The following is a 16,449-nucleotide window of genomic DNA, read 5'->3' on the forward strand; positions in this document are numbered from 1 at the left end:
TTATTACTCCAACAAAATGCATCTCTATGGATAGGTGGAATGGAATGGACACGGCAGAAGAAAGTTGTTCAGATGCATGCAGTAGCAGGGTACAACACTATAAAGCAAATTGAAGTCCATTGAGAACTCAAGTCCCTAGACTGCAAAGCTCGTTGTGGGCAGGGAAGGTATCTGTTTATTTTTATAGTGTACTCTCCCAAGCACTCAGTACAGTGCTCTGCACACAGTAAGTGCTCAGTAAATACAATTGAGCGAGTGAAGAAAAACTGAGCGTATGAGACACAGTTCCTACCTTTGAGGAGCTTTCACTTTAATGCAGGGGTTGAAAAAACTATTGCCAATGGGCTGGATCCAACCTACCTGGCAACTGAATTCCATCCACAGCAGCTCCTATATGGAAGCTGTTCATTCATCTGATCGTATTTGAGTGCCTACTGCGCAAAGCACTGTACTAAGCACTTGGGAGAGCATAACACGACAATATAAGGGACACATTCCCTGCCAACGACTAGCTTATTGAGTGCTGCAACTGTGAGCACAGTGACACTGATGTCATCGGGGAAGGGTAGTTATTAGTACTTCGACAACTGGAACAAAGTCAGAATTGCCTGCACTTCTGTAATACACCACCATCCTTGGACTGTCAACCTCTGAACGCTTACAGTGGAATAAATGACTGAAACAACTGCGTATGACTACGTCAAGGAAAACGTCGGGCAAGTACACTAGATAAAAGGACCGGAAAACGGAAAAAAAACAGCACAAATGGATATACAAATAATAGATAGATGAACGAATAATTACATAATCGTTAAGTGCCGAGGAGACTGAATAGTGAGGGGATTACCAATCAGTCGGGAATGCCTCCCGGAAGAGATGACTTTTTATGTGAGCTTTGGAGAAATGGGACTTGATTTGCTGCAGCCTAACTTGGGGAGAGGGTGTGGGAGTTAGGGGAATTCCATGAGAAATTAATTGAGGGCAGAGAGTTGATTACCAGAGATGATAAAAATTTTCCTTTGGTGGAATGGAAGACGTAAAATGGTCTTGTGTGGTGGGAGAAAACAGCAGCTAGGTCTAGCAAGGGGACAGATTAAATTAGGACAAAGAAGAGAATGGACAGACATGTGGCTGAATACAGATTTAAATAGTAGAGTAAAAAAACAACGTATGTAGAAATGGTTTGGGTGATTCTAAGTGCCAAAGTGCAGAGGTGGCTCCAAAGTAATAGGAATAGTATTTATTATGCACTTGTGTGCAGAGCACTGTTCTAAGCACTGAGGGAAAACATAAGGGTGAAAATTAAGCACCGTCTCTGTCTGTTGTAGGGCTCACAATCTACAAAAGTACAGAGGACATAACTTGGGAAGAAGCAAAATGAAGTGAGGAAAGCCTCCTGGAGGGGGTGGGATTTCAGAAGGACCCTGAAGATGGGAAGAGCTGTGGTCTGGTGGCTTTGAAGAGGGGGGAAGTTCCAGACAAAAGGAGGGGTGTGAGCTAGAGATTAGAGGCAGGGGAGATGAGAATGAGGCAAAGGGAGGTTGAGTTTGAGAGGAACAAAGAGTGCAAGCTTCTGTGTTCTAGTAGGAGAATCGATCAATTGTATTTATTGAGTGCTTGGCGCTGGGGAATTAGCAGACATGTTCCCTGTCCATAATGCGTTTACAGCTTAGAGGACCTAATATAGTACTATTAAATGATTCCAAAGGAAATTGGAAAAGAAAACTATCTTTGTCAATTTCCTGCAGACACAACGTTTCTGAGGGGGAAGAGACAGTGGTCCATAAACAGGGAAGAGGAAGTGATGAAAGGCAGAGACAGATGCAATCAATGCTATTTATTGAATGCTTACCGGGTGTGGGGCATTGTTTTAAGTACTTGGGAAGGTACAATACAATAGAGTTGGCAGACATGATCCCTGCCCACAAGGAACTTTCACCCTAAAGGAGAGACAGTCATTAAAATAAATTCCAGATAGGGGAATTGGCAGAAAATATACACACACGTCCTTAGAATCATCGTGGTACTCGTTAAGCACGTTCTATGTGCCAGGCACCGTTGTAGGCGCTGGGATGGATACAAGAAAATCAGGTTGGACACAGTCCCTGTCCCACCCACATGGGGCTCAAAGTCTTAATCCTCATTTTACAGAAGAGGGAACTGAGGCAGAGAAGAAAAGTGATTCACCCAAGGTCACACAGTGGCAGAGCCGGCATTGGAACCCAGGTCCGTCTGACTCCCAGGCTCGTGCTCCATGAATGGAAGTGGGGTGGGGTGAATATCAAGTGGTGAAGGGTCACGCCGTCTAGACTGTAAGTTCCCTGTGGACAGGAATTGTGTCCACCAATTCTATTATAGCATTCTCTCCCAAGTGCTTACTACAGTGCTCTGCATGCAGTGAGTGCTCAATAAATACCACTGATTTATTGATTGAGAGATTGAGTGGAAAGCACATGAGACTGGAAGTCATGAAACCTGGGTTCTAGTCCAAACTCTGACACTGGCCTGCTGACAATGTCTGATTCCGCTAACTTGTATCCACCTCTACACTTAGTATAGTACTTGGCATAGAACAATTGCATGAAAAATACCATAATTAACTTATTTATTCAGGTCCAGAAGGTGAAGAGGGCTGTTTCAAGCTTTTTAAATTACAATGACTGCTTTGGGCTTTTCAGTTACTCCAAGAGAGGTACCTCAAGAAAAAAATGCCAAAGACTTTACTGATCCAACTAGTTTCCAGGATCTCAGTGCTAATAATCCAAATTCACAGCTCAGCATTCGCTCCAAACCCGCGTTGAATTCTGTCGCCTGCCACGGCAGCACCTTTCTTCGATCTACAGATAGCCAAATCCAAAGATTGGAACCCAACCACTCCCCATAACTGGGGAAAGGCACACTGCTTTGCTTCTATTACCAAACAAGCTTGAAAAAATCACAGTGGCTTTGAAAGAGGTCAAATTTACACCCTGCAACCTTGAAACTCTGAGCCGGTTCTCAGGGAATGAGATTTCCCTACTGCCCATGACAACAGAGGTAGAGACAACATGCCTCCTGATTCTTTTGGGGTGCAAACCCATTTTCAAAGTCACAACAAATCCCCATGAGGGAAAATTGGGAAGCAGCATGGCCTGGTGTGAAGAGCACAGCCTGGGAGCTGGAAGCCCTAGGTTCTAATCCCTGCTCCATCACACGTCTGCTGTGTGACCTTGGGTAAATCACCTCACTTCTCTGGGCTTCAGTTACCTCATTTGTAAAACAGGGATTAAGACTGTGAGCCTCCTGCAGGAAAGGGACTGCGTCCAACCTGATTACTTTGTAACTACCCCAGTGCTTAGAACAGTGCCTGGCACACAACTATAATCTAGTTTCCTTCATTCTACTAGGTAAAACATATTTTGCAGGAGGCAAGTTTTCTTTACTATGATCACTCCGGTTAATAAGTGTTTAAAATTCTAGCCAAGCTATTATTACCCAGTCTCCATGTATTCCGTCTACCATTCACTAATCTCTAGTAAAGGAACCGAGGCAGAAAGGAGGCGAGGTGGGGATGGAGGGAAGAGGACAGGGTCACCAGAACCCTCAGGCATCAGTGGTCAATCATAAATCCTCCACATCAAATCAGGGGCCCAATACAAGGAAACACTGCCATATACTGACTGCCCCACCTCCACAAGCAAGCCAAAACAAGCTATCCTAAAGGACGAAGCGTTCCCCAGCAGTGAGATGTATATTGGTTACTAATTCACAGCAAGTTAAAGTCCATTAGGAAACAGGTGGGTTCTCCTACTTTATTATTTTTTTTTCATTTGTAAATATTAAGTTGTGCGGTTGGTCTAATGGAGACCAGATATTCTGGAGAAAGAATTGTTCTGTAACACTTGGGAGCAAAAAGAACGACTGAGTCATTAAAAGCATTTTCCCCGAACCAGCTGAACTAAAACCCTACTGGGAAAGTTACTGGCCAGACCGGCGGCCATGTTTCTGGAGAAAGGAAAACAAGTTTTTTCTTACTTGAAGAAAAGTTTCAGAGAAAGCATGGGGGTGGTGTTTGCTTCAGATACCTTTACTTGCTCTTTTAAAATATGATCTTCAAGAAAAATCCTGAAAAGTGAACCCCATAAAATGCCCTGTATCCAAACAGAAGAAAGGGAATGTCAAAATTTTGAGAAGACAGACATCTGAAAGCTCCTCTCCTTCTGCTTCTACGATCAAAACCATTAATTCTAAAGTTCACTTGTCCATAATTCCCCAATAAGGTATCCAACATCTAAAAAAATGGAAAACTACCAATAATTTGAAATTTTCATAGGCTCAGATATACAAGTACTCTAACAAAATGCCTTCATTTCAAGGGTTACCAAAAATAAGGCCAGCTGCAACTGTCTGGATAAACTCCCTCGGCTCCTGCCTGAATATCTCCCAGAAAGTCAGTTGATTCTGGCCTCTATTTATCCAAGCTAGTTGTCTACACTGCTGAAATCAATTCACTGCATAGATTTGCACCACACCTCCTCTGCAACACATGGATTGGCCCACGGTTTCCAATCTGGGAGAAGTTTCCAAAAAGCAACATGGTCTAGTGGAAAATGCAAGGGTCCGGGAATCAGAGGACTTACGTTTTAATTCCGACTCTGCCACTTGTCTGCTGTGTGACCTTGGGCAAGTCATTTAACTTCTCTGTGCCTGTTACCTCATCTATGAAACAGGATTTAAGACTGAGAACCCCATGTGGGCCATGGACTGTGCCCAATGTGACTAGCTTGTATCTACCCCAGCGCTTAGTACAGTGCCCAGCACTGAATAAATGCTTGACAAATACCATTAAAAAAACCAAAAAACCTTTCGGTCAATCTGTAAACGTTCTTATGGCCTGATGACCTTTATCCATGTAGTCCGATGTCCTCAGTCTCCGTTTTCATTATGCAATGAGCTTTGCAACATTATAAACAAAATTTTTGAAAAAAATCTATACTGCAATCAAAGACTGAAGCTGTCAGACATCACGCACTGATGATCAGCTCTCTCACCTCAATCATCCCTGAAATAAACTTCAGACTAGATCCCCTACAGAAGGCAGGAAACCAAGTAAAAAGGGCGATTTTACAGGGATTTGTGATAGGTCACTAGTCAGCTCAGCAAGAGCACACACACAACGCCTGCTGGAGGTGAGGAGATGCCCTCTGACTCTGGAGAAATGATCACAGGGGTTACATTCCTGAAGAAGCCTGCATTAAGGAAAACTTGCACTGTGAAACGCGGGTCTCGACCGACCGGAGCTACTTCCATATGCACAAGCATTTCTTTTGACAAGGCTTTGAGTTCTGTCCAGAAAGACTGCACACGGCTGAAGAAGGTGCCCTGGTTTCCAACATGTTCTACCCAAAATACCTAAATAAACACAGATGTTATAAAAGAACTGAAGATCTTAAGTTCTCTGGGGGAAGAGAATACGTCTTTACTTCTGTTGCGCTTTTCCAATAATTTAGTAGAACGCATTCCACTGAGTAGACTTCCATGATCAATCCATAAATTCCACAAATACCATTACTAATTTTACTAAATTGTTTTAATGATTAAGAAAGACTAGAAAAGGCACATTCCACCCTAAGGTATATATTCTACCACGAGACCAATTTTAAACCACATCCAGGCCCCATTTTGGAAATACCAGTTGCAATTTGGAGAGGTCTCTTCATTTTCTTTCAATTTTATACACACTGCTAACTTCCCAAGCATAAAGATGTGTACCATTAGTGATGGCCCAGCCAAATATTCAAAAAGATGACCGTGTCTATTTGATTTGCAATTTTTCTGCAAGTTTTGAAAAAAGTCCTGGGGAAGATTCACCAAATTCTAGAGAACCCATTTCCCTACCGTCAGCATCAGCTGGACACAACTTAGGTACTTCCAAGCCGCAAACCAAATAGATGAGATGCAGATTCACAGATCCTTTAGAAAAGTGATAGCATCTTATTAGTTGTGCTTGCCACTTTTCTAATCGGTATTTTAGCTGCAGCCCTTGACTGAGCACAGCTAGGTCTGTCTCACTGGTTTCTTCAATTCCACAAGACAAGAATCTAGTCTCGCCCAAAATGTCAAAGTATAATGTTTCCTTTCTACTCTTCTCCGGTCAACCCGATCTGCCACAAAGAAAAAAGTCCAAATCAAATGTCAGCTGGTATTTATCACCTGCACTGCTCTGCTGCTCTAAGGTTCTTCTCTCTTAAAGGTTCCTCAGAGCTCTGCAAGTTACAATTCAGAGCCAAAAGTTGATGGATGGAAAGTAGGTCCAAGACTGGAACATACACAGAGAAGTAAAATACATTTACATGAAACTCCTAAAATAAAAACGTAAGAATTAGTACCTATAGGCAGATCTGGGGGTCAGAGGGTCTGGGTCCTAATCCCGCCTCTGCCACTTACCTGCTGTGTGACCTTGGCCAAGTCACTTAACTTCTCTGTGCCTCAGTTCTCTCCCCTGCAAAATGGGGGTTCACTACCTGTTCCCTCTTCTACTTTGACTGTGATTCCCTTGTACCTCCAGCTCTTAGCACAGTACTTGGCACATAGTACATGTTTAACAAATACCACGATTATTATTACCTAGAAGCCATCCAGCTCAATATTCTCTTGAACGGCCACAAAATGACATTTGGAGAACACAGCTGTCTCCCTTGACAGTCTCTCCCCAAGTTAGGGAGTTAAGAGTCTTAACTTCCTTAAGCTTTCCTGCCACTCATCTATTACCTCTTCCAGGAGGCCTTCCCCGACTGAGCCCCCCTTTTCCTCTGCTCCTCCTCTCCTCCCCATCGCCCCAACTCCCTCCCTCTCCTCTACCCCTTACCTGATCCACAGCACTTGTGCATATATGTACATATTTTATTATTCTGTTTTATTAATGATGTGTAGATATCTATAATTCTATTTATTTATATTGAGGCTACTGATGCTTGTCTACTAGTTTTGTTTTGTTGTCTTTCTCCCCCTTTCTTGACTGTGAGCCCATTGTTGGGAGGGGATTATCTCTATTTGTTGCCAAATTGTACTTTCCAAGCACTTAGTACAGCGCTCTGCACACAGTAAGCGCCCAATAAATATGACAATGAATGAACGAACTTCTCTTAGGCCTAATATTCCCAATATTTTTCTCTTATAATTGACAATGGGGCTCTTCTACATGAGTTTATCCAAATGCTTCTGGAGTCTACTTTTATTTTCTGCCTCTTCAACTTCCAGTAGAACTGGATCTCTCAAGAGTTTAGTGCCCACACTGTTAATATATTATTGAATTTGTCATGAACCTACCACCTTCAAGAGCCAAAGTGTACTCCTAGTTCTAGTGATGGAGAATTTAGGGAACAATTCTGTATTTGCCCTGACTCATCCCTTTATGATTTTCTCGGTTTCAAGTATATCCACTTGTTACCCTTCATCTTTCCTGACAAGGGCAGGGCGTAATCAATCCAGGGATCTAATCTGGCCCAGATTTTTTTTTCTTTTTTTAAAAGGTAACTGTTAGGGATTTACTATGTGCTAAACTCTGGGGTAGATTGAAGCTAATCAGGTTGGACACAGTCCCCATCCCACATGGGGCTCACAGTCTTCATCCCCATTTTACAAATGAGGTAGCTGAGGCCCAAATAGTGTCACACAGCAGACAAGGAGCGGAGCCAGAGTTCGAACCCAGGTCCTTCTAACTCCCTGGCCCCATGCGCTATCCACTAGACCACACTGCTTCTCAGGTCCAAGGAAAACACTTCTACCTGCAGTGTGGTTTACCAACCACAGGTGCATTCTGCAATTCCCAAAACAGTGGTGTGTAGGCAGTCCACCATCATCGCACTCAATGGTATTTATTGGGTGCTTACTCTGTGCAGGGCACTGTGATAGGGTTCACGGCTGACTCTAAACCAGGTAGGCAGAGCTGTGGGCTAAACCACTCCTCCCCACCCCTACTCTGCTGGCACACAGGCTCTTGCAAACCAAACTGGCCCACGGGTCAAAATAATTGCCAACTCCTATTTTAAACCAAAAAGTCCTACGTGTTCAGCGTGATAGTGAACGGAATAAAATAAGTCTCCAGTTTTAATTCCACTGAAAATTATGGTCGCAAAGGATTAACAGAGCCTGTACTTAAAGCAAGCTAGATCGGGGCTTCAAACCTTCTTAATTATGTTCTGCCCCAAGGTACCTACCACAATAAAAGAGATTATGAAGTTTCAATTTAAGTCACAAATTCAGAAAAGCCATATCAGCAAAACAAAAAGAACAGTATGTTCGACTCTGTACATAAAAGTTTAACAACTATCTCACCAGGACACAAATCTACCATCCCGAATGCCCAACTCGTTCATTTTAACTGTGTTAGGATGAGGGTATTTGTGAAATTCGCTTCTAGACCGTAATCGGCTGATAATAGCCTCCTGGAAATGAATAGAGTTTTTACTTCTTTAACTATTAAATTCAGAAAATTATGTTAATTTGTAATGCTTAAGTAAATTCGTAAATACATTAGCTTTGGTGTTACTGAGTTACGAGGACCATTTTAATCGCAATTCCTCTCTGCAGAGAGGGTGACCTAGCAATATCTTACCCTTGGGAGCAGTGAATATTTGAAATTTGATCAATATTTCATGCATCTCACATAAAACAACAGTGGTGATGGGTTTTTTTTACGGTTCTGGATAGCATCTAATTCATAGCAGGCGCTTAAAAACATTTAAACAATAGAACTTTTTATATTTTTGTTGAGTAGAAATACTGAACTAATTTAGAGAATAAGCATCTCCAAGAACACGTCACAGTTTCACAATTCTAAAGGACTACACTGTCCCTTAAAAATCTATACGGTAAGCTCATTACGGGCAGGGAACGTATCTGCTAATTCTGTTGTACTGTACTCTGCCAAATACTTAGCACAGTGCTCTGCACACAGTAAGCACTCAATAAATACCACTGATTGACTGAAAACAATGTATGTTAACATTTAAGGCTGCAGCTAGACTATCAAACTTGCCCAAATTTTTGGCAGTGAGTTATCTAGATAACCATCCACACTTAACACTGCATTTGGATTTTTCAGTAGGAAATGGAGTTCAAAGGCTACAAGCCTTTCCTCTGAGTAGTCAATGGATAAAAAACAAAACAGGATAGTTTATCGACTGATCTGGAGCCCTACATAGGCCAATCTGCTCCAGACATGGCCTCTCCCTGCCTTCAAAGCTTTATTTAAGGCACTTCTCCTCCAAAAGGCCTTCCCTGACTAAGCCCCCTTTTCCTCTTCTCCCACTCCTTTCTGCGTCACCGACTTACTCCCTTTGTTCTTCGCCCCTTCCGGCCCCACAGCTCTTACGTATATATCTGTAATTTTTTAATATTCATATTAATGCCTGTCTCCCCACCTCTAGGCTGTAAGCTCATTGTGGCCAGGGAATGTGTCTGTTGATTGTTGTATCAGACTCTCCCAAGAGCTTGGTATAGCGCTCTGCACACCGTAAGCGCTCAATAAATATGATTGAATGCAGAGATAAGGAGGGAAAGCAAACACTCTTCTAACCTAATTACGCTTCAGTCCCTTCTCCCCACTTATATTCTTACTCTGTGAGCCTCCAACCCCCAGGGGCAGGAACTGTGTCTAATTCCACCTGTGTATTCTCTCCCAATGCTTAGTACAGTGCTCGGTACACAGTAAGCGCTAAATATATACTACCACTCCTCTGGGCACAGCTGATGGCTTCATTACTTTGGGGAACAGAAGGTGAGGACCTGTCAGTACAGGGCTCTAATCCATCGATCGACTACATCTATTGAGTCATGATTAATAACAATAAAAAAGGATAATAATTATGGTATTTGGAAAGCACTTACTATATGCCAAGCACTGTTCTAAGTTCTATACAAGCTAATCGGGTTGGACACTGTCCCTGTCCCACACAGGGCTCACGGTCTTAATCCCCATTTAACAGATGAAGGAACTGAGGCCCAGAGGAGTTAAATGACTTGCCCAAGGTCACACAGCAGACATGTGGCGGGGCCGGGATTAGAACCCACATCCTCTGACTCCTAAGCCATGCTGCTGCTTGTAGAACACTGTACTGAGTGCGCTTGGGAGGGTAAAATATGATGGAATAGGTAGAAATGATTCCAGCCCACAAATTAGTCTAACACCAGAATCCATTTATATCAACACTTATGTTTTATGAGATGGTATTTCAAATTAGAAGCATCATATTCAAATCCGCTAAAACACAAACAATTCCATTGTAAAAGTTTTCTCCCAGCCTTTCCATCCCTTTCCCTGTGGTTTAAGGTTAAGCTGGAAAAAGATCCTTCTCCCCTAGTGGGGAAAATGCAGAAGAGGAGAACCAAAAGATCCTTAGTTTAATAAAGTCTTCATCCCTGACAACTGTAATGGAAATAAGCATATTTTATCTGCCTAGGACTTCAAAGAAATCAGGCTAGACCAAAGGGAAATTGAATAAAAAACCCTAAAAATCAATGAACTTGTTCATTGTTTCATGCTGTTTGGAAGCTGGTTCTGCAATGGGAGATCATTTTCATTGTTACAGTTATTTACAATAAATGCACAAAAAGCCCTTTATTGCTAAATATGCTGTTTAAAGACACATACATCTGGGTACGTTTAGGATTATCTGCTGCTATAGGACGCTAGTGTCCTCTTTACCTACTGATAGGAGGAAGTGAGCTGGAGGTATTATTGGTAAATGTAATTAAGGCAATTGGAGACGACTTTTGCTTTTTTCTTAGCTAAAAGGCTGCTGCAGGAGGGATGGATACATTATCCTGACAGTAAAGCTGTTAGGTACTGGTGCATCCCAAGACCATGAGACTGGATCAGATAAGCACTTGGATCAATGTGGTGGCAATATGGAAGGGACAGGTTCTACAGATGCATTGGAAATAATAGTAATGATGATGGTATTTATTAAGCACTTACATGTGGCATGCACTGTTCTAAGCACTGGGGTAGATACAAGGTAATCAGGTTGTCCTACGTAAGGCTCCCAGTCTTCATCCCCATTTTACAGATGAGGTTACCGAGGCCCAGAGAGGTGAAGTGCCTTGCTCAACGTCACACAGCAGACACAGATTAGAACCCACGTCCTCTGACAAGCCCATATTCTTGCCACTGGGCCATGCTGCTTCTCTGGGAGAACTGACAGGATTTGGTGACTGAGTGAATATGTGGTTAAAGGAGGAAGACGAGTCAAGGATAAGAATAACAGTAAAACGATAATGGTAATGATAACAATTGTCGTACTTCTTAAGTGCTTACTACATGAGAAGCACCGCACTCAAAACTGAAGTAGTTACAATACAATCAGATCAGAAGTCTGTCCCATAAGGGGGCTCACAGTCTAAAGGGGAGGAAGAACAGTTATTTTATCCCCACTTTTAAGAAAAGGAGGAGGGGGGTGACTGAGGTATCAAGAAATTAGGTGGTTGGCTGAGGTCACGCGGCAGGCAAGTGGTGGGAGTCAGGCTGAGAATCCATGTCCCCCTTTCCTAAGCCTTTGCTCTTTCCACTAAGACACGCTTCTCCAAGGTTACGCACTTTTGAGAGAGAGGAGGAGGTGGTATTATCTACAGCGATGGGAATATCAGGGAGAGAGTTCGGATGGGGAGATGGAAGAGTGTTCTTTTAAATCTCTCGCGTTTGGGGTATTGGCAGGACACCCAAGCAGAGATGTCCTGAAGGCAGGAAGAAACGTGAAACAGTTGAGTAGGGAGAGCAGGAGAAGTAGATTTAGGCATCATCCACATAGAGGTAGGAGTCCTGAAGGCAGGAAGAAACGTAAAACAGTTGAGGGGGAACAGCAGAAGCAGGAGAAGTAGATTTGGGAATCATCCACATAGAGGCAGGAAGAAATGTGAAACAGTTGAGGGGGGACAGTAGGAGCAGGAGAAGTAGATTTGGGAATCATCCGCGTAGAGGTAGTAATAGAAGTGCTGGGAGTAAATGCACCCTCCAAGGCTGTGGACGTAGATGGAGAACAGAAGGGAACCCCAACTGGGCCTTGAGGGATTTCCATAGATGGGGGGCAAGATGCAGAGGAGGAACCAGTGAAAGAGTCCGAGCATGAGCGGCCAGGGGTAGGAGACCCAGAAGAGGAGACGGTATCAATGAAAACAAGGTTAGATAGTGTACCCCAAAAAATAATAATAATCATGTTGGTATTTGTTAAGCGCTTACTATGTGCAGAGCACTGTTCTAAGCGCTGGGGGAGATACAGGGTAATCAAGTTGTCCCACATGGGGCTCACAGTCTTAATCCCATTCTTCCAGATGAGGGAACTGAGGCTCAGAGAAGTTAAGTGTCTTGCCCACAGTCACACAGCTGACAAGTGGCTGAGCTAGGATCCGAACCCATGACCTCTGACTCCCAAGCCCATGGTCTTTCCACTGAGCCGGGGGGTGATCCACAGTAACAAAGGCAGCTGAGTGGTCTAGGAGGATTAGGTCACGGGTTCTAATTCCGGCTCCGCCACTTGTCTGCTGTGTGACCCTGGGCAAGTCGCTTGACTTCTCTGTGCCTCAGCTACTTCATCCGTAAACTGGGGATTAAGACTGTGAGCCCCATGTGGGACAACCTGATTACCTTGTATCTGCCCCAGTGCTCAGAACAATGCTTGGCACTTAGTAAGCGCTTAACAAATACCATCATTATTACTATTGTTATTCCAAAATTTATTGGGAAAAACAAAATTCCCTATTTATACCCGACACTTCCAATACAGCGTGGCTCAGTGGAATGAGCACGGGCTTTGGAGTCAGGGCTCAAGAGTTCGAATCCCAGCTCTGCCACTTGTCGGCTGTGTGACTGTGGGCAAGTCACTTAACTTCTCTGTGCCTCAATTCCCTCATCTGTAAAATGGGGATTAAGACTGGGAGCCCCACGTGGGACAACCTGATTCCCCTATGTCTACCCCAGCGCTTAGAACAGTGCTCGGCACATAGTAAGCGCTTAACAAATACCAACATTATTATTACATTATTATACAGAAAGAGGATCGAATACAGAGGGACTATGGGCTTAGAATAGTGCTTGGTGCATAGTAATAATAATAATGATGGTATTTGTTGAGTCTTTACTATGTGCAAAGCACTATTCTAAGCGCTGAGCACTTAGATACCATCATTAATTACTATTATTATTCCAAAATGTATGGGGCAAAACAAAATTTTCTGTTTACTCCAGACACTTCCAATACAGAAATAGAATCGAATACAGAGGGGCTAGGGGCGCAATGAAGGACGATGAAGAGGTCAAATTTCTCCCAAAATACTAGGGGAGACTGTAAGCCCGTTGTTGGGCTGGGATTGTTTCTATCCATTGCCAAATTATACATTCCGACAGCCTAGCCCAGTGTTCTGCACATAGTAAGCGCTCAATAAATACGACTGAATGAATGGGCAGGGAAGGTCTCCATCTGTTGCTGAATTAAACATTCCAAGCGCCTGGTCCAACGCTCTGCACATAGTAAGCGCTCAATAAATACGATTGAATGAATGGGCAGGAATAGTTTGTTGCCAGATTGTCCATTCCAAGTACTTAGTCCAGTGCTCTGCACATAGTAAGCGCTCAAGAAATACGACAATGAATGGGCAGGGATGGTCTCCATCTGTTGCCAAATTGTACACTCCAAGAGCCCAGTGCTCTGCACATAGGAAGTGCTCAATAAATACGATTGAATGAATGGGCAGGGATGGTCTCTATCTGCTGACGAATTGTACCTTTCAAGCGCTTAGTCCAGGGCTTAGCACACAGTCAGCGCTCAATAAATACGATCGAATGACTGACAATGATTGAGGGAGCAGAAGCTGCTGAGTCAAAGGAGGGGGCAGGGATGGTCTCTATCTGCTGCCCAATTGTCCTTTCCAAGTGCTTAGCCCAGTGCTCTGCACACTAAGTGCTCAATAAATACGACAATGAATGGACAGGGATTTTCTCCATCTGTTGCTGAAATGTACACTCCAAGCGCTTAGCACAGCACTCTGCACATAGGAAGCGCTCAATAAATACGATTGAATAAATGGGCAGGGATGGTCTCCATCTGTTGCCGAATTGTCCATTCTAAGCACTTAGTCCAGTGCTCTGCACATAAGAAGCGCTCAACAAATACAACTGAATGAATGGGCAGGGATGGTCTGCATCTGTTGCCGAATTGTACACTCCAAGCGCTTAGCCCAGTGCTCTGCACATACGAAGCGCTCAATAAATGTGATCGAATGAATGGGCAGGGATGGTCTCCATCTGTTGCCGAACTGTCTATTCCAAGCGCTTAGCCCAGCACTCTGCACATACTAAGAGCTCAATAAATACGATGGAATGAATGGGCAGGGATGGTCTCCATCTGTTGCCCAATTGTCCATTCCAAGTGCTTAGTCCAGCGCTCTGCATGGTAAGCGCTCAGTAAAAACGACTGAATGAATGGGCAGGGCTGGTCTCTATCTGTTACCCAATTGTCCATTCCCAGGGTTTAGCCCAGTGCTCTGCACGCAGTAAGATCTCAATAAATACGATGGAATGAATGGGCAGGGATGGTCTCTGCTGCCCAACTGTCCATTCCAAGCTCTTAGCCCAGCCCTCTGCACATAGTAAGAGCTCAATAAATACGATGGAATGAATGGGCAGGGATGGTTTCCATCTGTTGCCGAATTGTCCGTTCCAAGTGCTTAGTCCAGCGCTCTGCACATGGTAAGAGCTCAATGGATATGATGGAATGAATGGGCAAGGATGGTGTCTGTTGCCCAACTGTCCATTCCAAGCGCTTAGCCCAGCGCTCTGCACAGAGTAAGAGCTCAATAAAAACGACTGAATGAATGAGCAGGGATGGCCTCTGCTGCCCAACTGTCCATTCCAAGCGCTTACCCCAGCGCTCCGCACCCAGTCAGGGCTCAATAAATACGATGGAACGAGTGGGCAGGGATGGCCTCTGCTGCCCAACTGTCCATTCCAAGCGCTTAGTCCAGCGCTCCGCGCCCAGTCAGGACGGGCTAAGTAGCTTATGATTCTCTTTCTCTTGATGGTATTGACGACTAAGTAGGACGGGCTTAGCAGGGCTAAGTAGGACGGGCCGAGGGAACGGGTGACTGAGGAGGCACGTCCCGGGGCCGGGCGGCCTGAGGCGGGCGAGGGCGGGTCCCGACGGCCGGGGCCTCCGGCCGATTCCCGGCCGCCACCTGCGCTTTTGGGGAGGGAAGGCGAGGCCGGGAAAAGGGTCCGTTTCTGGGCGAGCGATGCCCCATTCCGGGCCCCGGCGGCCCGAGGCCTCGACCTCCCCTCAGAGGCCCGGCTCCCGGCATGCTCCGCGGCCTCCACAGCCGCCCCCACCCCCCTCCCCCACCCACCTCGCTGAGGAAGCGGGTGACGTCGTAGACTTTGCCGTGGATGACCAGCCACGACTCCAGCGGCGAGTTCCGCCTCGCCACCTCCTCCAGCCGGTAGTAAGCGACCGGGGTTTCGGCCTCGGCGGGCCGCCCCGGCCCCGGCCCCGGCCCCGGCCCCGGCGCCGGCGCCTTCCCTCGGCCGCCCGGCTCCCCCGCCGTCGCCATCGCAAACCGAAGCGCCTCCTTCCGGCCGCGGCGCGGACTTCGGGCCGGCCCACTGGCTTCGGCGGGACCGGCGGCGCTCGGGCCTCGTCGGCTTCCGTCGCGGGGGCTTCGGCCCGCCTCCCGCCTTGAGCGACACGGCGGCAGCCAATCACGGCTCGCCGGGGGGCGGGAGGCCGTTGGCTCTTAGCCAATGAGAAGGCGCTCGGCCTCCAGGGCCGACGGGTCTGAGGCCCTCGGCACCTCGAGGCCGGCCTTCATTCATTTATTCATTCATTCATTCATTCATTCGTTCGCTCATTCATTCACGCGTTCACTCATTCATTCATTCACTCACTCGTTCACTCAATAATTCACTCACTCGTTCAGTCATTCATTCATTCACTCACTCGTTCATTCATTCGTTCACTCATTCATTCATTCACTCGTTCATTCATTCGTTCACTCATTCATTCACTCACTCGTTCACTCATTCATTCACTCACTCGTTCACTCACTCGTTCATTCATTCATTCACTCAATCATCCACTCACTCATTCACTCACTCGTTCACTCATTCATTCACTCACTCGTTCATTCATTCATTCACTCACTCGTTCATTCATTCACTCACTCATTCACTCAGTCACTCACTCGTTCACTCAGTCACTCACTCGTTCACTCATTCATTCATTCACTCACTCGTTCATTCATTCAATCATTCACTCACTCGTTCACTCATTCATTCATTCATTCACTCATTCATTCATTTTTATTGAGCACTTCCTGTGCACAGAGCACTGCACTAAGCACTTGGAACCTAAAATTCAGCAACATATAGAGACCATCCCTGCCCAACCACGGGCTCCCAGTCTAAACGGGGGAGACAGACCA

The 16,449-nt window shown here is 45.2% G+C and overlaps 1 protein-coding gene across 2 annotated transcripts in view; it reads right to left on the minus strand.

The window, feature by feature from the left end:
• Positions 1–15,676, minus strand: part of LOC100079093 (cytochrome b5 type B) — a 41,197-nt gene extending 25,521 nt beyond the window's left edge. Inside the window, exon 1 of one of the 2 annotated variants that reach the window (XM_029074568.2) lies at positions 15,376–15,666. In XM_029074568.2, the coding sequence (XP_028930401.1) occupies positions 15,376–15,579 (204 nt within the window). In that variant the 5' untranslated portion in view covers positions 15,580–15,666. Of the gene's footprint in view, positions 1–15,375 lie in introns of both variants that reach the window. The other variant, XM_039913669.1, reaches the window with a different exon arrangement.
• Between the last annotated feature and the right edge of the window lie 773 nt (positions 15,677–16,449).

This window comes from Ornithorhynchus anatinus, chromosome 11, assembly GCF_004115215.2.
Source record: "Ornithorhynchus anatinus isolate Pmale09 chromosome 11, mOrnAna1.pri.v4, whole genome shotgun sequence".
In the NCBI taxonomy this organism is placed as follows: domain Eukaryota; kingdom Metazoa; phylum Chordata; class Mammalia; order Monotremata; family Ornithorhynchidae; genus Ornithorhynchus; species Ornithorhynchus anatinus.